This window comes from Heterocephalus glaber, unplaced genomic scaffold (genome assembly GCF_053883595.1).
Source record: "Heterocephalus glaber isolate CG9 unplaced genomic scaffold, H.glaber_assembly_v1.0 deba00001523, whole genome shotgun sequence".
Taxonomy (NCBI): Eukaryota; Metazoa; Chordata; class Mammalia; order Rodentia; family Bathyergidae; genus Heterocephalus; species Heterocephalus glaber.
In genome coordinates, this window is record NW_028258327.1 from 6,597,274 (window position 1) to 6,624,309 (window position 27,036).

Here is a 27,036-nt window from a genome sequence, read left to right on the forward strand (position 1 = left end):
GATACTTTGCAGGGCCAGGGATGTAGCTCAGTGGTGCAGCACCTGCTTGTGAGGACCTGAGTTTGATTCTCGGTATATGAGAGAGAAAGAGAGAGAGAGAGAGAGAGAGAGAGAGAGAGAGGAGAGAGCCCTGAGTTTGATTCCCAGTATGAGAGAGAGTAAGAGAGAGAGAGAGGGAGAGAGACTTTGCAGTGAAAATGTTCGTTCACAGTCATGTAGACAAGAAAACAGCGTGGTTGCCACTTGACATTATGTACCACGTACCTCTTGTCCACTGGACCAAGAGTGGCAGTCATCTGAGGCCTCTAGGTACAGATGGCAACAAGAACCACAGGCACACGTGGGCACCCCTCAGGAATGTCCTTCATTTGACTCAAGCGTGTTGGGCTCAGTGTAGTTATCTCCCAGATGCTTGAGTCCATACCATTAGATGACCTGGAAACAAACACACATTCAGAGATGAGCCATACCAGCAACAGGTGGCACAGGCAGAAGGCAGATACCTCATATGTGTCTGCAGCTGTTTCAGGAGCCCTTCCAGTGTGGTACTAAATGTTATGGGAGTTGAGTTTCAGCAGTAAAGAAGGCACATTAAGGCACTACCCCACACAGCACACAGGTCTGTTATGGAAGCTACTTGGGTCCTAGGAGATTCAATCCCCTTTCCTGTCACCTTTAAAAGTGCCAAATTAATATAACTTCAACTCTGTTTTCTTCTTACTCTAAGATTTAGATGGACTGTTTTCCTGAGATCTGACATAACTTATACTATAAATCTCAAAGATTCTCAAAGCGTACTTTAATTTTTATGTTTCAAATAACTTATAATCTAGAATTTATTCAAATAAGTATTTTAGAGATATCTGCCTGCATCATTAAAAACATGTCAGGGCTCCATGAGTGTACTTTGTCCACCTGGAAGGATCACTTCCTGTGAATGCCTTTCTTTAGAGAGACACCCGCTATCTGTAAACCCTAGGTATTTATGGAACTGATGCACTATTCATGATTTATACATTTTATGAAGCAATAGTGACACTGCTGTGGGTTGATACTTCAGAAAATGCTACTTAATATTTGGAGTTTAACGTAGTGGCCTATAAAATGTTACCGCTTAATTATTTTAAATGTTCAAATTGTATAAACCACTGTTGTCATAAAACCTCAGTTGCACGGTGGAGTAATTATCTTGTCGGTATTATTTCTTAGGAAATGGAAGCCAGTTGTAAAGGGCCCACGTACTAGGTGCAGAACCTCCATCGAGTCCCTTCCTGAACTAATCCATGCCTGTGGAGGGAAAGACCATGTATTCAACTCCGTGGTAGAGAAGGAGCTGCAGGCTGCAAAAACAAAGCAGGTAAGGCCATCTCTTGCATGTGTGGAGAACTTCCTTACTCTGCTTAGAAAATTATGCCAAGAGTTTCAACTTAAGGCATGGATTTTAAAGTCAAGCTCACCTGAGTTTAAACTGCCTGTCTGCTATTTACTATGATTATGAACATGAAAAGATTTTATCTGTCTATAAAGTTCTTGTGAAAGTTAAAATATTGCTGTGTAAACTGCTTTATGTAGTTTTTGACATAGCATAGAAACTCAATACTAAAAATAATGGCACGTATCATAATTGATAGTATTGGCATCATTGGAAATTGTTTTGCTATAATGTGACCAAGTTGGCTTTGAAAGACTTACCATAGCTCGTCTCACTAGGTTGCCTAACCCAGGGGCCCTCTACTCCCTTTCTTCAAGGTACTTTTTCTTTCTTTATTCTTGGGCATATTTTCAAGCAATTCCTTCATCTAGTTGTTTTTGCCTTCCTGTTAGTCACTTCATTGTTCTAAATTCTAAGGTACTCTTTCAAATAAACTCCTTATTCATGAACCATATAACTCACAGAGTTAAATCTGTGTTGTGAAAGGCACCATGAATCATTTGTCCAGTTAGAAAAGCCAAAAGCATGAATAAATAATGTCAGAAATATTTGACCAACTAGACTTTTAAGTTTAAGACTTACCCTAAACATGTTAAATATTCAAGATTCATAGCATAATATATTGATTTGTATATGCAGGTATTAAAGAAAATTCTAAACCATGCCTTTTTTTCCCAAGTGAAACTTTTTTTTGAATAAGACTTGGAAAAAGTATATCAGGAATTAATGTCTGATTGTTTAGTTTCTGTTGAATCCAAAATTGGCACAAAAATTTTAAATATTCATAATAAATTCCTACCTTTCTAACTAAATTACCATCAAAATTATGAATAAAAACAGTATATTTAAATCAAAACAAGGCTTCTGTTATCAACAACAGATTTCTAACATAACATACATTGATTTCAAGCCAAGTTTTATATATGAAAAATTAGAACATTGTTATAATTAGTTCAGGGAGAACTCAGAAGTAAACTTACTTAATTTATTTGCATAAATTGCCATTCTGTTATCTTTAAAACCAAATGCAAATTGGCTCTGTCTGATATGATGATGGTTATTTGGCTCAAAAGTGCTTCAATTTGCAGAGCAATCTGGTGTCGGCTCTGCAGTGAGGCGATCCCAGGTAACATACAAATCCTGAATTATTCCAGAAATTAGTATGTTTAAAGCATCAATTTAAGTGCTAATTGCAGTAGTAATGAGAAAAAGCAGTACAACTGTGAGATTTGCATCTTCTACCCCATCAGTATGCCTGGAACGGCTGCTGACTGGCAGAGGATTTGGCTGCTAATTAAATAATTGTATGCATGGCAGTGTTCTTGCCTGATTCAATAGATGAAGATTAATCCTCAGATAAATATGTTTGGCTGGTATTGAAATGTCTTAGCAGTTTCTTTAAAAATAGCTCGTGTTTTATATACATAAATACATATAGCCAATAATTATATGTGTACACATTGTAGGTTGAAAACAATATTAAATGCTACAAAAAGATGTCATATACATATATACAATTATATATATTTTATATATACACCTAGCCAGAAAGGACTTTTGGAAACTTTGTAAACTAAAATCCCAGTGAGTTCCTAACAACATAAAACATTATATTAGTAACTAATTTCATAATACAAGTGAAAAAACATCAAGTCTTATGTCATGTGGCACATATTACTTGTATTGTCTCTCAAAAGTAAGTACTGTACATACATTTAAGTATCCCCTTGACATTTCCATACAGACCAGTCTTAGAACATCAGGGCCAGGGAGTTAGCTCAGTGTTTCCACCGCCTGCCTTGCAAGCACAAGGTCCCAAGTTTGATCCCTGGTACCAAAAAAAAACATCAAGTGGTACAATTTCTATACTTAGTAACTGTTGGTTCTAGTAGGGCATAGACCATCATTTGTACTTGAAGTACATTCTTTGGCTTGACTATTTAAAAATGTAGTTACAGTCATAATTTAAGATTCACAAGACAATGTTACAGGATTGGAGTGAATGAAAAAATCGCATTGGATTTACAGGTTTTTTTATTCCTAAGGGCTACTTCATTTCAATTGCATATACTCAGCAGCACTAAAGTCTTTGCAAATGGAAAATTAAAGCCTGTATGAAACTATATATGACTTTGATGGAAATGGAATAAAAGGAAAACCAAAATTAAAATACTTACATATCTTTTTAAAACTATCTTAGAAGGTAACAGTTGATTAAATAGCCAATCTGTTAAGAAATGTTCTTACCTAATAGTGATATTGCAACATGACTGTAAATATTAGAAAAAGATGACAATTACCTGAGCACCTCCAGTTTATTGTTACATTCTGTGTTTCATATTTTTTGATCTGAGAATTTATTTATTCATTCATTCATTTAACATTGTTGAGTACTTAGTATTTAAATTCCGACCACTCACTTAAATAGCAAGAATCAAATTGGTAAAATATTTCTACTCTTTTAAATGTTATTTTAATTGATACTCTTAGCAAGATTTATTTCTAGAAGTAAGCCTAACTTATAGTATTCCCTATGATACATAGACATTTAGAAATGTTTTCCTGGGGCCAGGGATTTAGCTCAGTGGTTCTGCCGCTTGCCTCACAAGCACAAGGACCCGAGTTCAATCCCCGGTACCAAAGAAAAAAAAAAAAAAAAGAAATGTTTTCCTTTCAGAATAAATACAATAAATTTGAAATATGAACAAAAGTTTATATAGTAAGTTGTCAGTGTGTGACACTGACATCAATAATTAAATCACAAATTTTTTTTTTTTGAAATCACAAATATTTTTAAGATACCCTTTATATACTCCCAAGTACAGTAGTGCTCTCTACTTTAAAAGTCACATAGTTGGGGATTTAGCTCAGTGGTTCCACCACCTGCCTCACAAGCACAAGGTCCCTCATTCGATCCCCGGTACAAAAAATAAAAAATAAAAATAAAAATCACATAAGTGTTAGAATCAACTTTTCTGTAAAACAAACAAGTTCAACAATAAACATTTTTTAATTTCATTCACAATGAAATTGGTATAATTACTTGCCACTCAGTATCAGGAGGGATTTACAGTAAAGCAATCATAACTTTAGATAAGGATAAATTCTTTTGAAGTTGTTGAAAAGAACTTTAAGAAGATTAAAAGCACACTGTAGGTTGTATCAGTGTCAGTATCTTGGTTACAGTATTGTACTATAGAACTGAAAAATGCTACATTTGGTACAACTGAATAAATAGTGCCAAGAATCTTTTTTCTTATAATTTCATTGGACTCAGAATTATTCTCAGAATTAAAAGGTTGATTTTTCTAAAATCACACGATTTTTTAGTTAATCATCACATTCCACATTAACTATTCTTTCTTTTCTTTTCTTTTTTATTCAGGCATGGAATTTTTTATCTCGCTTGCCACTGATAAATGTGAGCCTAAGTGTTAAAGGCTCATGGGATGATTTAGCTGAAGGACATAATGAACTTTCTGTCTCAACTCAGCCTGCAGACCAACGAGATGACAACAAATGGATCAAATTGCATGCTGATCAGGAGTATGTGCTTCAAGTCAGCTTGCACAGAGTCCACTTTGGGTTCTACAAGGTGTAGTATTTGGTTTCCATTCTCAAATATTTCACACCAAATACCAACATGCACCACCACACATATCTTTTGTATGACTAATGTGTCTGTGTCATTCATGAATCCTTCTTTCTCAACTGGCCTTAACCAGCAAGAGTCAGTCTTTTGAAATTAGTCAGTACTCCTCATGTGCCACTTTTCAATCCCAGAATAATCCACTTTACATAACAACATATTGCCTAGAGTACTGTTCTCAAAGTATAATTTCCAGACTTGGTCCAGCAGAATTTCCTGTAGTGCCTCTCAAAGTGCCGATTTCTTGGCCTCCCTCCAGACAGACTGAAGCAAAACCTCAGTATCTGAGGAATCTCAAAACTGATATTCTCCTTAGTACTCCGCATGACTTTTAAGGACAATAATGTTTAAGAAGTCCTGCCTTAGAGACACTGTGGAATATAAGAACCATATTGGGCTGGATATACATAAGATTGAAGCAGTCCCACTTTGCTCTATGAATTTGAATAAGACAGTAAGCTGCTTTGAGCCTCAGTTGCCACATCTGCCTGCTTCTTTTATTATAATGCATATGAGAGACCTTTGTCAATCTCATACAGACCAAAAATGTACAGTAGTTTTATTTTAAATTACTGTGCTCTTTTTTTGTAGCCTCTGACACAGAAATTAATCAGTTAGTCCTCTAAGAATATTAGTACACGTAGTGTGGGCAGATTGGTTTTTAGTACCATAATAACTGAAATAAAAAAGAATTTGCCTTCTTTTTAGCCCAGGGGATTCAGGATTTTCTAATGCCTAGAATAAGCCTAAGGGATGAGTTTGTAGTTCCTTGGTTTTGCTCCTCTTTTTTCACACACAAAATGTGAAAATTTTGTTTTGTTATGACGTCCTTTTGGTACTGTGCCTTCAAGTCTCTCCCCATTTGATTTCTAATACTAAAAATGAGTTAATGTAAATAAGAATTGATCGATCTGTGGCATTTCAGAGGCTTTAATATGAATATTTTTAGATGAGTTCATATATCCCAACTTCCAAAGAAAGTAATAATGAAACTAATAATAGTAAAATCATAAAGACAAAATAATGCGGGAAACTACAATTCTTTTAATATTATATTCTGCTTAAAAATTAGATTTAATCATGCTAGAAAGACTAAATTTTATTTGTAATTGTTGTATATTACTCTCTGATCCTCTTTTACAAAGCCATAAGTTAAACTTCTTACCCTAGAATACTGAGTGAAATCTTCAGAGCATGTGATTATTAGTATATTTTGTGACCTAAAGTCATTGTCTTAAAGAATCACCAGGATAATCTTCCTTTTCTAAAACCAAAGACTTCAAGTTGTCATTATGTTTATATCTAATCTTGAATTGTAATTAATATATGTTACAAATTATTTAATTTAAAATTTCCCATTCCTCAGAGAATGTTTTTTAATATACCATATTACAATATGTGCTTTTCCATGTGGATTTTATACTTGGGTGGGGGGAAGGTATTTATATGATATGCTCATTATCTTGAGGTCTAAAGTGTCATATTGATTAACTTTTGTCTGTCTTCTGATCTTCAATTCCTTGTGAATAAGGCTTTGGAAAATTTGGTTAATATGGTCATCTCAATTTGTTTATCTAAGATTAGTTGTAGGAATGACATGAGAATTTGCCAATCTGATGTCAAGATTACAGACCTTTCTATTCCGAGCCAAATATTCTGGTGGTATCTTTGTTCTTCAAGTCTTGAAGAAAGGTAAGTAAAAAAGTGTACAAGGACACCAAACCAGAAGAAAGTTTAAACATACAAGACAGATATGCTGAACTATGTAATGTATAGCCTTCAAGTAAGACAGCCTGGCCTTCCAACCATAACCAAGCAGGGTATAAGGTGTAGACTTTGCTAATGTTCTATCCTTTTTTCTGATTTACAGGGAAAGCAAGAAAGCTGTGCAGTTACCCCTCGGTTTCCCAAATCAAAAGATGAAGGATGGTTTTTGATATTAGGAGAAGTAGATAAAAGAGAGCTTATTGCTTTAAAGCGTGTAGGATATGTTCGAAATCATCATGACATTTCTCTCTCCTTTTATACCCCTGAAGCACCTGGAAGGTAAGCAGAATATTACTAAAGTTCCAAAAGAATTAAATTTCACTGATTAGAAGACAATTTGACATTTTTGTTCTGTTTTCACATTTTAGGTATATCTTCACACTGTATCTCATGAGTGACTGCTACCTTGGCCTGGACCAGCAGTATGACATTTATCTCAATGTCACACAACCCAGCATTTCCACACAGAGCACCACAGAGGTCTCTGATGCCTTTGCTGACCTGGCAGTGAAGTAACCTGACCAAGACAGTCTATTTGGAAGAAGTGGTTAAGAAGTCTAGCTGTTCAGTCATCTAAACAAAGTTGAATTACTTGATGTTTGCCTTGACAGAATCAACTTCTAACCTCAAGACATCCAGGAAATTGATAGCGGCTGCAGTATTGACTCCAGCAACACAAAGTTAGCCATAGTGGCCTTTTGACAAATGTCACCTCTTTTAATGTTGTCTTCCTGGGTTTTTTGACATATAAAATGAGTAAGCATGTAGGATAATCTTTCAGTTTGTGTATATTTGAGGTGATATTTAGGAATTACCAAACTTCATATCTCAGAAGTTACTGTTTACATGAATACTGACTTTTTTTTAAAGGAAAACTACACTGAGGTATGACAGTGCAGGATTATAACTCTGCACCATAAATATATAAATTGAAGTGATACATAATGTGTCTTGCTAGTAAAATTTAAACTTTGATCAACATAGTTTTAATAATACTCATAAATGTTAATAATATATGATATAAAATTATATCAGAGTCCAATGATGATTAAAAAGAAAACAGAATATACTGATCTTAGAAAATGTGGGTACTATAACCAATGGAAATAAAATATATAGCGTGCCACTTCAAGACACACTGACTTAATATTTTTTATTCTGCTTTCTTGTTATATCCCTTCTTCCTCTTCTGTTCTTTTTCTTTCTCTTCTACTTCAAGATTACTTCTGTTCTTTATTTTTTAGAGTCTTAATTCATGTAGAAACCATATACAATTTTTGTCTTTATGTTCAAATATAGGTAGATTTTTACCTATGATAGTAAAGGAAATGTCTCTGTGTCCAAACAAATTCTGTCTTGAAAACACTTTTCAAACTAAAACCTTGTTAAAATTCAGTGCCCACATCAAATATATTTTAATAGAATGAAATTCTATCTCTGCAAAATAATTCCTGGCCCTAAAATAAATTATTTTACATTAGTTTCCAATATAACTGTTACAAGTACTAGAATTTAAGTTTTTCTGAAAGTAGGACTTTTGATTTGTGTGTACATCCATTTCCATCTTTTAAAAAAAGGAGGAAAAAGTGATGGGGAGTAGGAGAACCAGGCATTCGAGAATCCTCTACGTTTTTCCTTGTGCAGAGTTTATTTCCTGTTTGAAATTTGTAACTTAACCACCGTTTTATTGGAATTAAAAGAAAATGAAGATTATATATAGAAGCAATCACCATCAGTACAGGAACCTGAGTGGACACCACCACACAGACTCTATGTTCATCAACATCTTTGTTAGAGAGCAGGGAGGTTTGGGAGAGTGGAGGATCAGAAAGAATCTCTGTTACACCCATCAGAGAGAATAATCACATTGCAAATTAAAGATTTTCAGTTTCTAACAAGCCACAGAAGAAACTAGTAAGACAAGTTACACTTGGATGAAGAATTTAATATTATTCCAATAAATCTATGATTTTATCCTACTCTTTTCTCAGTGTTAAGTGTATCTTATAACAGGACAAACATAAGTAGATTAAAGCTACTATTTCAAATGTATAAGTCATTAACTTTTCATAACTTCTGGCAACCATGATTCTTATGGATTTAAAATAAATCAAATCCTGATCACTTAGAGGATGTATTTGTCCTAAAATTTGCAAGGTTACTTTGTTTCTTTGGGGAGAAATACTATGATGTGAAGGTTTCAATGGGTTTCCTTTTTTTTTTTTTTCTTGGTAACAGGAATTGAACTCAGGACCTTGTGCTTGCCAGGCAGCCACTGAGCTACATCCCCGGCCACCAATGGGTTTCCTTTTGTAGTGATTTCTAACTAGAGTACTCAGTCCATTTCATCTCAGACCAGTGTCATTGCTTACCTGACTACTGAATCTTATAACTCTGATTTCATGGTGGGTCATTTCTTATACTTCTGGATTTTACCAAATCAAAATAATTGTATCATACATTTGTTCTAGGAACTGTGTGTAGGTCTCTGATATCTGCATAAATTAGAGACATATCCTGCCTTCAAATAAGGTAGCCTGGTGATGAAAACAAGGTGTACATAATCATAATAAAATAAACTATTTGCAATAATATAGTATTAGAAAAAATCCTTTGGGAGTTAGGAGATAAAATATTACTAGGCACAATCTAGAGACATTTAGGCTAAAAATTGTAGTTTTATTTTTTCTTTACTGTATATGTACAGAATATCCAGAGTACTGGGTTTTGTTGTGGCATTTTCATACATATCTGTAGCATAATTTGATCATATCTATCTCCATTAGTCCCCTCCCTTATCCGCCTCTACCACCTCCCTTGAAGCCCTCTCTCTTCTCTAATAGTCTCCCTGCTACTTTCATGTCACTTTCTCTTTCTCTAGATTACACATAGAAAATGTGATACTTACCTTTCTGAGTCTGTCTTATTTTGCTAAACAAGATCTCAAGTTCCACACATTTTAATGCAAATGACATGATTTTTTTTTTCTTCTCTATGGCTGAATAACATTCCATTGTATATATGTATCACATTTTCTTTAGTCATCAGTTGACAGGCATCTAGACTGATTCCATATCTCAGCTATTGTGAATTGTGCCACAATAAACAGAAATGCAGATACCTCCACAGTACGCTGACTTTTTTTTTTTGTACCAAGGATCAAACTTGGGACTTTGCACCTTCGAGGCAGGCGGCAGAACCACTGAGCTAAATCTCGGACCCCACAGTACGCTGATTTTAATTACTTTGGGTTTATGTGAGGGAGTTGTATGACTGAATCATGTGGTAGTTCTATTTTTAATTTTTGAACAACCTCCATATTGATTTTCGTAGTGCATGTGCTAGTTTACATTCCTAACAACAGTGTGGAAGTGTTCTTTTTACCCTAACTCCTCACCAAAATTTATTATTTTTTATATTTTTGATGATAGAAGTTCTGACTGGGATTGCATAATCATTTCAATGTAATTTTTTATTTGCATTTCTCTAATAATTAAAGATATTGAACATTCATATAATTATTTTCCATTTGCCCATTTATTGATTGGGCTATTTGTTTTCTTCATCTTTTTTTTGGTTCTTTATATATTCTGGACTTTAGTCCTCGGAAGCAAAAATTTCAATTTCTCTCCTTCTGTATGTTGTCTTTTCACTCTATTGATTATTTCCTTTGCTGAGCAGAAACCTAATAATAGAGTCAATCCATTCGTTGATTTTTGTTATTATTTCCTGAGCTGTTATTCAGGAAGTCAATGCCTGTGCCTATATTTTAAAGTGTTTCCCCTTTATTTTCTTCTAGCAGTTTCAAAGTTTCTGATCTCACATTTAGATCTTTTATACATGTCGAGTTTATTTTTGTACAAGATGAGACATGGGTATCTAATTTCAATCAGTGCATATGGATATCCAGCTTTCCCACCATCATTAGTTACAGAGACTGGCTTTACTCCAAGGTATGATTTTGGTACCTTTGTCAAGAATCAGATTGCTGTAGCTACATGAATTTATTTCTAGTTCCTTTCCTGTATTTGAAATCAGATATTGTGAAACCTCTAGCATTGTTCTTTGTTATTTATTTGGCTATTGAGGGTCTTTTGTGTTTCCATATGAATTTTTGGATTGTATTTTCTAGTTTTTTGAAGAATGTCATTATTTTGATGGACATTACATTGAATCTGTTGATCATTTTCAATAATAAGGCCATTTTAACTATACTGCTTCTGCCAATCCATGAACATGGGAAGTCATTTCATCTTCTAGTATCTTCTTCAATGCTTTCTTTAGTGTTTATAATTGTTCCTGTAGAATTTGTCTGCCTTTTTAGTAAGTTTTATTTCTAGTGTTTTTTTTAGGCTATTATGAATGGAATTACTTTGCCAATTTCCTTCTCAGCAGGTTTGTATATTGGTATATAGAAAAGCTACTGATTTTTGCATGTTGATTTTTATATCTTGCTATTTGCTAAATTTGTTTATTACTTCTAAGAGCCTTTTGGTGGTGTCTTTAAGGCTTCTTAATAGAGAATCATATCTGCATACAGGACAATTTTTACTTTCTCCTTTTTTATGTATATCACTGCCCTTTTTTTCTTGCTTAATTGCTCTGGCTAAGATTTCAAGTACTGGGGCCGGGGATTTAGCTCAGTGGTTTCTCCGCCTGCTGCGCAAGCGCAAGGACCCAAGTTCAATCACCAGTACTAAAAAAAGAAAAAAAGAAAAAAGAAAACTAAGACATAAATTTAAAAAAAAAAATAAAAGATTTCAAGTACTCTACTGGGTAAAAGTGGTGAGAATGGACACCTTGGACACCTTTGTCTTGTTCCTGAATTTAAAGGAAATGCTTTCAGTTTTTCCCCATTCAATATTATATTGCCTCTGGGTTGGTTCTATATAGCATTTATTGTATTGATATAAGATCCATCTGCACCTAATTTATTCATTTCTTCTGTCATAAAAATATGTCAAGGGCTGGGGATTTAGCTCAGTGGTTTTGCCACCTGCTGCACAAGTGCAAGGACCTGAGTTCAATCCCCAGTACCAAAAAAAAAGATATGTCAAATTTTGTCAAAGCATTTTTCTGCGTCTATTGAGGCGATCATGTGATTTTTGTCATAGTTGATTCCATTTATGTAGTGTACTACAGTTACTGACTTTCATATGTTGAACATCTTTGCATATGTGGAATGAAACTAACTTTATATGTTCATTTTAATTTGTTGAATTTGATTTGCAATATCTTATTGAACATTTTTACATTTATGTTCATCCTTGTTGGTCTATAGTTTTTATTGTTGTTATATCCTTATCTGTTTTTTTTTCTTAAGTTCTTTTATTGGTACATTTTAGGTATACAGTTGGTTTACATTTATCATTGGGTGTTTGTACCTGTACATGATGTATCTTGGTTCTTATTTTTTTCCCATTACCTGTGCACCCTTCATCCCCTCCGCCCTTCCCTATTTACATAAACATCATTTCCATTTTTTTTTCTTTTCTCATAGTTTTTCCTTTCCCTCCTTTCCTTTCCCCTTCCCCTCCCTTCACCCCTTCATCTTTGGACCTTTTTTCCTATTTCAAATTATCAATTATTCATTTTAACCCTTGTTTACACTATCAGTTTCTCACACTAGAGAAACTATTTAGTATTTATACATGTGTGTCCTATTTATTTCACTTAAGAGTAGCGCCTCAATGTGCATCCACTTAGCTATAAATGTCTCTAATTTCTCATTTTTTATGGCTGAGTAGTACTCCATTTTATTAAAAAAACCACATCTTCTTTATCCAGTTTCCATTTGATGGACACTTGGGCTGCTTCCAAAGCTTTAGCTCTTACAAACTATGCCGCTATGAACATGGGTGCACATATATTGCTGTGGAATGATTCTTTTAATTCTTTGGGGAAGATCCCCAGCAGTGGAATAGTGGGGTCAAATGGGACTTCCAGTCCTAGTTCTTTGAGGTATCTCCATACTGATTTCCACAGTGGTTGCACCAGTCTACACTCCCACCAGCAATGGAGAAGGGTTCCTTTCTCCCCACATCCCCGCCAGCATTTGTTATTGGTTGATTTCTTGATAGCAGCCGTTCTTTCTGGGTTGAGGTGGAATTGCAGGGTTGTTTTCATCTGCATCTCTCGAATGACCAGTGATGTTGAACAGACCTGAGGATCAGTGGAATAGATTAGAAGATGCAGAAACAACTCCAGACATACTCAGCCACCTCTTTTTTTTTTTTTTTTTTAACCTCATCTTTGACAAAGGAGCCAACCACCATCATTGGAGGAAAGATAGCCTGTTTAATAAATGGTGTTGGAAAAACTGGATTTCAACCCACCAAAGATTAAAACTAGACGTATACCTATCACCATGCACTAAACTAAGATCGAAGTGGATTAAAGATCTAAATATTAAAACAGAAACACTAAACTTCCTGGAAGATAAGTTAGGTAAAACTCTTGACACTGGCATAGGAAAAGACTTCATGAACAAAACCTCAGTAGGATGGGAACTAGCAGAAAGAATCAACAACAACTAGGATCTTATTAAAAAGCTTCTGTACTGCAAAAGAAACCACCAACAGAGCTAACAGACAACCTACAATATGGGAAAAAAAAATTAGCAGCTGTACCTCAGATAAAGGACTACTATTGAGACTATATAAAGAATTGAAAAAAATCAGACCCCCCAAATTCAAAGACCCAATTCAAAAATGGGCATCTGAAATGAACAGACATTTCTCAGACAAAGAAGTAAAAGCAGCAAACAAACTTACCTGGTTTTTTTATCAGGATAATACTGGCTTCATATAATGAGTTTGGAAATGCTTCTTCCCTATTTCATGGCCTACTTTGAGGATCATTGGTCTTAGTTCTTCTCAAAAGTTCTGGTGAAATTCATCAGTGAGTCCATTCAGTCCTGCGCTTTTCTTTCCTTTAGAAATGTTTTATTACTGCTTTAATTTCATTGCTTGTTACTGATCTGTTAGGTTTTCATTATCCTTTTCATTCAATTTGGGAAGTCATGTGTGTCTAGAAATTTATCCATTTCTTCTAAATTTCCCAGTTTATTGGAATATAAATTTTCAAAATAGCCCCTAATGACCCTAAAAGTTTAAAAATTAATAAAGATAAAACTAATAATAAATAATAAAATAATGAAAGTGAGGAAAGGGGAAAATTTTTTAAGTGTTCAAGGTTAATAACAAAAAGTGACAAAGTAGAAGAAAAATAAGAAACTGAAGGAATAAAGAAAAAATAAGTGAAACTAGATGAAAAAAGTAGAAAACAAAAAAAAAAGTCTAAAATATTTGTAAGTGCCAAGGTATTTGGATTGGAAGTTTCTTTCGATGACATCAAACACTAGAATCTGTCAGGTATAGAGGGAGGGCAGTGAGTCACACCTGGAGCCTATCCTATTTCCTCTCTGCACCTACCTACTAGGCTGGTACTGTATGAATGCTAAGCTCTCCCCTGCCTTTCCCACTGCACAGAAAGGGTCAATGGTTCAGTTGTCTGACTCAGGGTTGTATTCACTTCAGAAGTTTTTATTTCCCTCTGTACACCCAGAACCACTACTCGCCCTACTACCTTTGCCCCACTCACTCCAGAGACTTCCTTCTCAGCTTCCCAGATCCCACTCCTACCTGTGTATCCAGGGGTGTGGCAGGTGCCCAAGCAGAGGTGTATCTGAATATGTTGGAGTGTAGGGGAAATAAACAGACTACTAAGTTCTGTACTGGCAGGGATAGGGAGCCAGCCACATGAACCAAGCAATCCACTGGCCTCCCTCATCACCACAAAGGGCAGTGATAGCAGGTACTCTGCCCTCCCCAACCCAAAATTACCCCCTGCTTTAGCTCCTCAGCAAGTCTGTAACTGATCTTCCCCCCATGATTATCTTTTGTGGCTGTCCCCCACCCAGTACCTGATGCAAAGTGTCCCTGAGGAGCCTGAAGTGTGGTTGTTCTGTGACTTTTGATCCCCGGAATAGCTCAGTCCCAAATAATAAGCTCCCACTCAAGATGGCTCCTGAGCACACCACTCCAAGATATGACAAGCACTAGAGTGGATTTTTTCTCCCAAGCTAGCCTGCATAGGAGTCAATTTCTGACTGAATCCTCACACTGGATTTACAGATTGTAATAATTGTAGGTTTCTCCGTCTGCCTGTCAATTGTTTGTCACTGGGGCTACCAGCACTCTGCAGCATTACCTGTGTTAAAGAGTCAGGTTCCTCTCTCCCCAGAGAGCTGAGATTGGTGTTGCAGGCTACATTGCACTTTTCTCTGCGTTGCCTTTCTACTTTGTGCTTTTTAGCTTTTCTGTCATTTCTTGATTCCCTGAACTCATCCTCTTTCCTCAAGATGTAGTTTCTCCTCTCTAACTCTAGCTTTTCTCACTCAGAGTCACATGAAGTATACTTTTATCCCTAGTTCTCACTTGTTCCTTGCTCTTTTTATTTTTGTGTTGACAGGCAATTGCACATCCTTATTAAATTAACTGAATATTTATAGTATCTGTCATCTTAAAATACTTATCATTTGTGACAAGAACATTCAAAATCCTCCCTACTAGCCATTTTGAATTATATATCATTGACTACATTAACCTTCTAAATGTAATACAGCACCAGGTTACTCCTCCTGTGTGGCTATGACTTTTACCTGTTAACCAATCTCTTCCCATCCCTCATCTCTCCAATCCTCCACAGACCCTGGTAAGCACTATTCTTCCGTCTGCTGCTATGTGTTCAGTATTTTAAGAATCTACGTGTGAGGGAAATCATGCAGCATTTGTCTTTCTGCACCTGGCTTATTTCAGTTAAATTATGATCTCCAAGTCTATCCATGTTACTACAGATAGCAAAAATTACTCCTTACATGGCTGAATAATATTCTACTATATCAGTTCATCCATGCATAGATACCTCAATGGATTCTATATCTTGGCTATTGTGAATAGTGCAATAAACAGGAGTGAAAGTATCTCCATGATAGCTTACTTTCATTTCCTTTGGATGTATACTCATTTATTGAATTGCTATATGGCAATTTATTAATTTTTTTTGAGGAATCTCCATATCATTTTTCATAGTGGCTGTACTAATTTGCATTCTCATCAGTGTATTAGAGTTCTCTTTTCTCCAGCATTTGTCATTTTTTTCTTCTTGATTATAGCCATACCAATTGGGATGAGATAACCTCATTGTGGTATTATTGATTAGTGTACCTCTGATGATTAGTGGTATAGAGAAATTTTTCACGTACTTGTTGGCTATTTGTATGTCTTTTGGGGATATGTCTGTTTGGATCATTTTTCTTATTTAAAGTAAAATAATGATGTAAAATAAAATCTAGGGATGAATTCAACTGAGGTAAAAAAAAAATCTCTAAAAACATTGATAAAATTGAAGAGAACACAAATAGATGGAAGACACCCCATGTTCATGGACTGAAAGAATTAATTTTTGTTAAAATGTCTATACCTGGGCCAGGGATTTAGCTCAGTGTTTCCGCCACCTGCCTCGCAAGCACAAGATCCCAAGTTCGATCCCCAGTACCAAGAAAAATAAAATGTCTATACCCAAAGTGATCAAAACATTTAATGCAAATAAAACAACTGAAATAGAAAACTATCCTAAAATTTACAGGAAGCACAGAAGACTGCAAATAGCCAAAGCAGTCTTGAACAAAAAAAAACAAAGCTGAAGGCATCACACTACCCAACTTCAAATTATATGATAAAACAGTAGTAACTAAAACTTTGTTACTGGAATAAAAATAAAGACATAGATCAATGGAGTAAAATATACAACCCAGAAGTAAATCCATATGCTGGAGTAGACCCCTATTTATTTTTTGCCATATGCAAAAGTCAGCTCAGAATGGGTTAAAGAGTTAAGAACTGAAACCACAGAACTACTAGGAAAAAAAATAAAAGAAAACACTTCATGCATTGGTCTGGATAAGGATTTTGTTTGGACAAAATCATAAAAGCACAAGCAACAAAAAAATTACAAATAAGATTGCATCAAACTAAAAAGCTACTGCACAGCAAAAGAAGTAGTCAATAGACTTGAATAGACAATCTACATAATAGAAAATATTTGCAAACTACTTAGCCACCTAGGATTAATATCCAGAATATATAAGAATCTCAAAAAACTAAAGAACAGCAAAAAATCCAATTAGGCTGTCTTTTAAATGGTTAGAATTAAGAAGGCAGAGGGCCGGGGATTTAGCTCAGTGGTTCTGCCACCTGCCTTGCAAGCACAAGGACCAGAGTTCAATCCCTGGTACCAAAAAAAATAAAATAAAATAAAATTAAGAAGGCAGAGATAAAAGAGAGCACGCCAGTTAGGAAATAGCCCAGCCTAGGTATCGAAATGGTCTGCACTTTCAAACACATGAAAGAAATTAGTAGACAAGAAGTCTGTGAAATAAATTTGCATTAGAGAACAAGGACTTCAAATCTTGTATGTATGCAGTGGAACTCCTTGCCAAGTCAACAGAAGTCAGGGACTGACTTTGTGGAAGCTTTCTTTACAAAAATTTTCCTGGGATAGATGTAGAAATAATATGACCAAATAAGGAAATATATTACGAACAGCAAGAAAGCAACATTCAGAACATAACTACAGCAGACAGTCATGGGGACTCAGAAGTTTATGACAACATTCTGAGAGTAAAACAGAGAACCAGCAGAGGAGACCACCAGGATTCTGCGAAAGAATCCATCCATGTCTGTGATGGGTAATGGGTACTAATTGTACATAAGAGGTTAAGGAAGTGAGAACCAAGTCTAGGGACCTGATTTGGGGGATAATGGGTTATTAATGATTGTAAAGAGAGTGATTTCAGCAAAGTAGGAATGGAAAAAGTTTACACAGAAGTGGGTCAGGACTTAAATGGGCAATGAGAAAGAAAAAGCAAATGAAGAAAGTAATTCTGCTGGCTTTACTTGGCAGAGATCCAATGCTCTCACTTGCATTCAAGTGAGTGAGTGTGGGGGACCACCCCATAGATTATGCCCAAAGCAGGCTATGAGCAGAGCGGGCTGTAAAGAGAATCCCACGTTTTAAGAAGTGAGTCTGACAGAAGACTACATGACTCATAGGGGCACTGCAGATGGCTTGTGGACCAATATCCACCCCCTGCCCCAACGCCCATGCCACAAACCACAGAAATGGCCTGTGAAGCTATGAGGCTTAATATAACACAAAGCCAAGGTCAGAGTGAATTGCATCCAAATTCAATTCCCCAAATTAAAGCCACCTTAACCAAAAGGACAAGGTTATTTGCTAACCACAACCTATATTTTGTCTATTTTGTTCCTAATTCAAGAATGCTCTGTCTCTTCCTTTACAAGCCTTGCCTGCATCAACAATGTATCCCTAGCAACTACACATAACCCTTCTACTCTGACCTAACTATGACATCACTAATAAATATCAACACCTTTGGCTGGCCAGGGTCTTTGCTGCTTAGTACTAGCCATCCTGGCTCCACTTTTCTCTTTAATTCTGTCTCTGTGTCTTTCTTCTCGCCTTGCATGGTAGCTCTTGAGTAGGAGATCGGGATCCACTGCAGGGGTCTCTGATAGGTGATGATAAGATAAATACTACTAGGTAAGAATCAGCCTTTGTTTCCTTCCAACATTTTCCCCTGCAACCTCCCATTTCTATACACAGACAACATGGCCTTGTATGTAGTAACTCAATAAGTATTTCCTGATTTCCTAATGAATGCAAACGTGAATTCTTATGTTCACACACACACACACACACACACACACACACACACACACTTTGGTTGGCATTCATTGTTCTGGAGATTTTAAGAGGCTCACCCAAAGCACAGTACCAACCTGATCCTCTGGTATGTTATGTCAGAGGTATATGTAATTTAATTGGCAATTTGATGATGATGACTTATGGGAAAGAAGAGTGGAAAGTTTTCACATAGCAATACATCTTGATTAATGAGGTATTTTTAAACTTCAAATGGTAATAAAGCCAATTTAGCCTAATGTTTTTACTCTCTATTTTCTCCTTCTAGACCCCTTTCTTCCCTCCCTCCAGCACTGCTGCTATTTACAATAAAAGGATCTCCAAATAGGAACCCTATATATTTAAACAGTATAGATAAATGAATAATTGATAATTTTAAATAGGAAAAAAGGTCCAAAGACGAAAGAGTGAAGGGGGGCGGGGGGAAGAGGGAAAGGAAAAACTATGAGAAAAGGAAAAAAATGGAAATGAAATCTATGTAAATAGGGAAGGGTGGAGGGGGTGAAGGGCGCACAGGTAATGGGGAAAAAAATAAGAACCAAGATATAGAGTCTCGCGGAAGACGCCGAATCACCCCGCTGCAGACAGGCAGGTCTGCCCACACCGTGCCGAGGTCCCCAGTCTCGCGGAACACACACCGAATCAGCCTGCTGCAGACAGGCAGGTCTGTGCACGCCCTACCGAGGTCCTGAGTCGCGCGGAAGACACCGAATCACCCCGCTGCAGACAGGCAGCCACCTGATTCCACACTACAAAGACGCAGAGGACACCAGACCACCAGACCAAGGTACTGAGTCCCAATGTTCCCAGCCCAGAGGTAGGGGCTTCTGAGCCGTTGTCCCACTGCTCCTGGCCTAGAGGGAGGGGCTTCTGAGCCACCATCCCACTGCTCCTGGTCCAGAGGAAGGTGTTTTGGGCCACCATCCCTCTGGCTGCTCCCAGCCCACAGGAAAAGGCTTTTGGGTCACCATCCCTACCGCTGCTCCCGGCCCCTGTCCCACCTCACCCAGCTCAGAGAAGGTAATCCGTGCAGGCGCTAACAGCCCCCCACCCCAGTCGAAATGAGAAAACATGTAAATAAGTCTCAAAACCAGACTTCCAGATCACCTACAGCAACCCCAAAGGGAAATGAGATGGAACACTCTGATACTCAACCACCTGGACCCACTGAGCTGGCAACAAAAGGGGATCTGGAAAAAATGAAATCAGAAATAATTTCTCAGATAACAGGAGAAATTGTGCTCCTAGTGCAAGACATTATTAATACATCTAGATAGGAGCTCAGGAACATGATGGAATCCCAACATCAGAAACAAACGGAATCCATAAAACAGATGCAAATAGATTTCCAGGACATGAAAAACTCCACAGAAAGTCTACACAGCAGAATGAGCCAATGTGAGGACAGAATTTCAGATATAGAAGATAAGATTGCAATTAGTGACCAGGAAAAGAAAAATTGCTTCAAAATTATAAGGGAACATGAGAAATCAATCCAGCAGCTGCTAGATGATGCAAAGAAGAATAACATAAGACTGATTGGGCTCAATGAAGAAACAGGAGAGAGTGCAGATGACATAAAAAATCTCTTCACAGAAATAATGGCAGAAAACTTCCCAAGCAGGGGAAAAGAGCTTGACATACAGATAAGTGAGGCATATAGGACTCCAAATAGCCTTGATCAAAGAAAAATCTACACATAGGCATATAATTGTTAAGATTCCAGAAACTAAACAGAAGAACAGAGTTCTCCAAGCAGTCAGAGAAAAGAAACAAATCACATACAAAGGAAAGCCCATCAGAATCACAGCAGACTTCTCAACACAAACCATCAAGGCAAGAAGAGCTTGGAGTGACATATTCCAAGCCCTAAAAGAAAACAGCCTCCAACCCAGATTGATGTACCCTGCAAAACTATCTTTCAAAACTGATGGAGAAATAAGATACTTTCATGACAAAGAGCACCATAGGAATTTCGTAAATACCAAACCAGCACTCCAAAGAATTTTACACAATATCCTAGGAACAGACATTGAGGATCACAACCCCAGGAAGCAAAGCAGAATGAACCCATCTGGCATGACAAGAAATTCAATGTAAAGGGGGAGAACCCAACAAAAAGAAAAAGTCATGGCAATGACAAGTCAATACGCTTCAGTTATAACCATCAATGTTAATGGTCTCAATTCACCAATCAAAAGAAATAGACTGGCAGAATGGGTCAAGAAGCAAAATCCAACAATATGCTGCATACAAGAAACACACTTAATTCAAAAGGAAACTCATAGACTGAAAGTTAAAGGGTGGAAAACAATACTGCATGTGACAGGAACCCGAAAAAAAGCACGAGTAGCTATCCTCTTGGCAGATCAAGTAGATTTCAAACCTACACTGATTAAGAGAGACGAAGAAGGACACTACATCCTTGGAAAGGGAAGAATCCAAGAGGAAGAGATGACAATCATAAATATCTATGCACTAAACACTAGTGCACCCAACTGTATAAAACAAATACTAATGGACATGAAAAGTCATATATGCACTAATACAATTGTAGTGGGGGACCTCAACACCCTACTGTCACAAATAGATAGATCAACTAGACTAAAAATAAGTAATGAAATACTAGAACCCAATCGAACTCTTGAACAAATGAACTTAACAGATGTTTACAGAGTCTTCCACCTCACAAAATCAGAATACACATACTTCTCAGCTTCACATGGGTCATTCTCCAAAATAGACCACATACTCACACATAGAACATGTTTAAGTAAGTGCAAAGGAATTGAAGATATCCCCTGTATATTATCAGACCATAGTGTCATGAAATTGGAGATCCATAGCAAAAGAGACAAAAAATTTCATAAACACATGGAAATTGAACAACACACTTGTGAATAACGAGTGGGTCACAGAGGAAATTAAAGAAGAAATCAGATAGTTCCTTCAATTAAATGACAATGACAATACAACATATCGGAATCTATGGAACACAATGAAAGGAGTCTTATGAGGGAAATTCATAGCAGTGAATACACATATTAGGAAAATAGAATGAGCCCAATTAACCTGATGCTGAACCTCAAGCTTCTAGAAAAAGAAGAGCAGGACAACCCCAAAGCTCATACAAGGGAGGAAATTATAAAGATCAGAGGAGAAATCAATGCAATGGAGACTAAGAGAATGATACAAAAAATCAATGAAGCCAAGAGTTGGTTCTTCGAAAGAATCAACAAAATTGACAAACCTTTAGCCAACCTTGTCAGAAAAAGAAAAGAAAAGGCCCAAATCCATGCAATTAGGAATGAAAAGGCTAAAACTACAACAGACCCAGCAGAAATCGAGAGGATCATCAATACCTACTTCCAGAACCTATACGTCAATAAGATGGATAACACAGAAGAAATGGACAGATTCCTAGATACATATGAATTACCAAAGTTGAACGAAGAAGACCTAAAAATTCTGAACAACCCAATATCAACCAATGAAATTGAAAAGGTAATTAAAAACTTATCAACTAAGAAAAGCCCAGGCCCTGATGGCTTCACTGCTGAATTTTACAAGACATTTAGAGAGGAACTGCTGCCGCTACTGTTTAAACTCTTCAGTGAAATTGAAAGGGAAGCAATACTCCCAAATTCATTCCTGGAAGCAAGCATCACCTTGATCCCCAAAGCAGAGAAAGACCCAACTGAAAAAGAGAACTATAGGCCAATCTCACTAATGAACATAGATTCAAAAATCCTTAATAAGATACTGGCAAACAGAATGCAGAAGATCATCAAGAATATCATACACCCTGATCAAGTGGGATTCATCCCAGGGATGCAGGGATGGTCCAATATATGAAAATCAATTAATGTAATACACTATATCAGTAGAGCCAAGGACAAGAACCATATGATTATCTCCATAGACACAGAAAAAGCATTTGACAAAATCCAACATGCATTTATGATAAAAACCCTACAAAAAATTGGAATAGATGGTCTCTACCTCAAACTGATAGAAGCCATCTATGAAAAACCAACAACCAATATCATACTAAATGGTCAAAAACTGAAATCCTTCACACTAAAATCAGGAACAAGACAAGATGTCCACTATCACCACTCTTGTTCAATATAGTTCTGGAAACATTAGCCATGGCAATTAGACAAGAGAAAGAAATAAAAGGAATAAAGATAGGTAAGGAAGAAGTCAAATTGTTATTTGCAGATGACATGATACTCTATATAGAAGACCCCAAGAACTCCACCAACAGTCTTCTAGACTTAATAGCCAAATTCAGTCAAGTAGCTAGTTCCAAGGTCAACACACAAAAATCAATAGCTTTCCTCTACACCAATGACAGACTCACTGAGAGAGAAATAGGGCAAATAATTCCTTTCACAACAGCATCCAAAAAACTGAAATACCTAGGAATCATCCTAACAAAAGAAATCAAAGACCTCTTCTCTGAAAACTATGGCACTCTGAAAAGAGAGATTGAAGGTGATATCAGAAAATGGACAGACATCCCCTGCTCCTGGGTAGAAAGGATTAATATAGTGAAAATGGCCATACTTCCAAAACTGCTATATAGATTTAATGCAATTCCAATTGAGATCCCAGCAGCATACTTCATGGACCTTGAGAAAACAATCCAAAAATTCATTTGGAGCAAGAAGAGACCCAGAATAGCAAAAGCAATTCTAGGTAACAGAGACATGGCAGGGAGTATCACAATCCCCAACCTGCAACTCTACTTCAAAGCTACTGTGATAAAAACAGCATGGTACTGGCAAAGAAACAGACTTGAGGACCAGTGGAACAGATTAGAAGATGCAGAAACAATGCCAGACACACTCAGCCATCTCATCTTTGACAAAGGAGCCAAACACCCTCACTGGAGGAAAGATAGCCTTTTTAATAAATGGTGCTGGAAAAATTGGGCTTCAACTTGCTAAAGATTAAAACTAGACTTATATCTCTCACCATGCACTAAACTAAAATCAAAATGGATTAAAGATCTAAATATAAAAATAGAAATTCTGAACCAGTTGGAACAGAGGTTAGGTAGAAACCTTGAAGACATCAGTGTAGGAAAAGATTTTATGAACAAAACCTCAGTTGCCCATGAACTAGCACAAATAATCAACAAATAGGATCTCTTCTTATTAAAAGGCTTCTGCACAGCAAGAGAAACCACCAGCAATGTGAAGAGACCAACCCACAATGTGGGAAAAAATCTTCACCTGCTCTTCCTCAGACAAAGGTCTACTATCTCGAATCTATAAAGAACTTAAAAAGATCAGACCTCCCAAATTTAAAGACCCAATCGAAAAATGGGCATCTGAAATGAACAGACATTTCTCACACAAAGAAGTAGAAATAGCAAATAAATACATGAAAAACTGTTCAACATCACTGGTCATTCGAGAGATGCAAATGAAAACAATGCTGAGATTCCACTTCACTCCAGAAAGAATGGCTGCTATCATGAAATCAACCAATAACAAATGCTGGCGGAGCTGTGGGGAAAAAGGAACCCTGCTCCACTGCTGGTGGGAGTGTAGACTGGTGCAAGCACTGTGGAAATCAGTATGGAGATACCTCAAAGAATTAGGACTGGAAGTCCCATTTGACCCCACTATTCCACTGCTGGGGATCTTCCCCAAAGAATTAAAAGAATCATACCACAGTGATATATGTGCACCCATGTTCATAGCAGCACAATTTGTGATAGCTAAAACTTGGAAACAGCCCAAATGCCCATCAACTGGAGACTGGATCAAGAAAATGTGTTTTTTTAATAAAATGGAGTACTACTCGGCCATAAAAAATGAGAAATTCGAGACATTTATAGCTAAGTGGATGCACATTGATGCAATACTCTTAAGTGAAATAAATAGGTCACACATGTGTAAATACTGAATAGTTTCTCTGGTGTGAGAAATTGAAAGTGTAAATAAGGACTAAATGTATAATAGGTAATGTGAAATAGGAAGAAAAGGGGCAAAGGGGAAGGAAGTGGGAGGGCTAGGGGAAAGGATAGAAGGGAATGGGATTAATATGAGAAAATGGAAAAATAGGAACAAAATCTTTGTAAATAGGGAGGACTGGAGGGGTTAAAGGGAGGGCTGGGCAAGGGTGAAAAATAAGAACCAAGAGAGACTATGTAAAGGTGCAAATTTCCAATGATGAATGTCATTATATTGTATACCTAAAATGTACCAATGATTAGAATGAGTAATCAATAATGTAAAATAGTAAGAAAAGGTCCAAAGGGGTAGGGGTAGTGGGAGGCACAGGGGAAAGGAAAGAAGGGAAAGGAAAAAATGCTGAGAAATGGGAAAAATGGAAATAAAGTCTTTGTAAATAGGGAAGGGTGGAGGGCGTGAAGGGAGGGCTAGGAATGGGGAAAAAATAAGAACCAAGCTGCATTATATAAAGGTACAATTCCCAGTGAGAAATGTAACTGTGTTGTATACCTACAATGTACCAATAAAAGAATTTAATACAAAAAAAAAAAAAAAAGAACCAAGATTTATCATGTACAGGTACAAACACCCAATGATAAATGTAAAAGAATTGTATACCTCAAGTGTACCAATAAAATGTACCAAAAAAATTAATTTAAAATAAATAAATAAATGAAATAAACATTATAGATTGATAGTAACATTGGGCATTGTGTCTTTCTGATGTAATCCAAAGTGTGTAGACAAAATTTATTTCATGAAGTAGCTACTTGAAAAAAATTTGAACAAAGCTTTGTATCTTCAAATGAGTATTATTGAATATTGAAGTTGGATTCAAAGATATGTATTGGATATCATAATTTTTCTATTTTCAGAAATAAAAATTCTAAATCTAAGCAACACAAGTGACAATTTTTTTAGTTTAGTTATACTACTTCCAGGTCCCCCAAAATGCTGAGAATGATGATTAATTTTAAGTTGTCCTGAAAGCCTATCTTTTAAATAATGGAATATAGCTTAATAATTTTTTTAAAAATTCATTCTTAAAATGTCAGCCTTTGTTCTTCCATTTTTCAACAGGGAGCTTTCTGAACTATTTGTAAAAAAATAAAATTTTTAACAAATAAAGTCATCTTATATTGCAGCAGAGAAATTTTAGATTAGAATGAGAAAAGGCAAACTTCGCAACTTGGTGAAAAGTAATGGGCAGGGAAGCTACTGATGGAGATCTTCACTATCAAACATTGTCGCCTCAACATAGCTATCTCTGTCCAACAAACTCCAGGACATACAGGGAACCAATGAATGCATTCTTCCCCAAATATGTGAAATTAATATAGCATGAAGGGATTTAACAGACATTCTAAGAATGGCAATAACTTCCATTGAACTTTCAAATAAGCTCTTTTAATTATAGTACAAAATGCTCTAATTGTAAGCAGTCTACCTGGAATATGCATCTTTCTCCATGTTACTTTAGTTCATTATTTTTATCAGAAATTATTTTCTACTCTCTACTACAACCATATTTTGATAGGGATCCAGAAGGAATAAGTATAGATTATAAAGAAAAGCTGGGTGTGTTGTATCAAGAGAAGTAAAAGTAATTTTGTGTTTGTTGCTTCTTTCTGATGAGGTTCAATAATGCTTTATCAGCCCATGTTGCACTTGGTGCCAGTGTACCCGATCAATTCTCTTCTGTTCCCATATCCTCGACCATAAAAATGGAGATAAGATCTGTTCAGACTTTCAGAGCAGTTGGCTCCATCATGATACGAGAAGCAATGTACTCTTGCTGCTCATAGAGTGCTTAGCAGCAAGTATTTAATCAATTTCATTGAACGAGTCATTTATGTGAAAATGCTTAGCAAATGATAAATAACTAAATAGTTGATAAACTAAGTAAATTCATCTCAGGGTTGATTTTATGTGACAGTGGGGCAGGAGGCTAGGAACCTACATCACCATTTCCACTCTCTGACCCCCTCAAAAAGAAAAAAAAAAAGAGAAAACAAAACCAACAATTTTGTGCCCAGAGACAGATTCCTTTCTGTTCCATTTTCTTGTTCTACAGGATTTCCACCTCTCAAAATGCAAATACATTTACACTTTCAGGTCACAGCTGCACATATATGGGAATGGGAATTACTTCACTGGAACTTTACTGAAAGTATTTTCTGGGAACAGATTTCAATAGGATAGTGAAGGGCACCTAGAAAGCCCAGACAATAGGAGAAAGATCTGACTGCCTCATTCCACCCCTCTGGGTTCTGAGGACAAAACTTCACCAGCTTCACAGACTTGGCAAAGGCTATTTCTGATGTCTACACCAGCAGAACCAGGGATCCCTCTGGAAGCAAAACAGTTTTTGAGATGAAGAGGGTAGAGTACTTCATAATTTTACTGAGTATTTGAATCATAAGATATGTCCC

The 27,036-nt window shown here is 36.4% G+C and overlaps 1 protein-coding gene across 3 annotated transcripts in view; it reads left to right on the top strand.

The window, feature by feature from the left end:
- Window positions 1–8,976, top strand: part of Ascc3 (activating signal cointegrator 1 complex subunit 3) — a 320,418-nt gene extending 311,442 nt beyond the window's left edge. For all 3 annotated transcript variants that reach the window (XM_004862476.4, XM_021242706.2, XM_004862477.4), the window contains 4 exons: window positions 1,210–1,357; window positions 4,818–5,027; window positions 6,952–7,127; window positions 7,217–8,976. In XM_004862476.4, coding sequence (XP_004862533.1) covers window positions 1,210–1,357; window positions 4,818–5,027; window positions 6,952–7,127; window positions 7,217–7,364 — 682 coding nt within the window. In that variant the 3' untranslated portion in view covers window positions 7,365–8,976. The remainder of the gene's footprint in view (window positions 1–1,209; window positions 1,358–4,817; window positions 5,028–6,951; window positions 7,128–7,216) is intronic.
- Window positions 8,977–27,036: the final 18,060 nt, after the last annotated feature.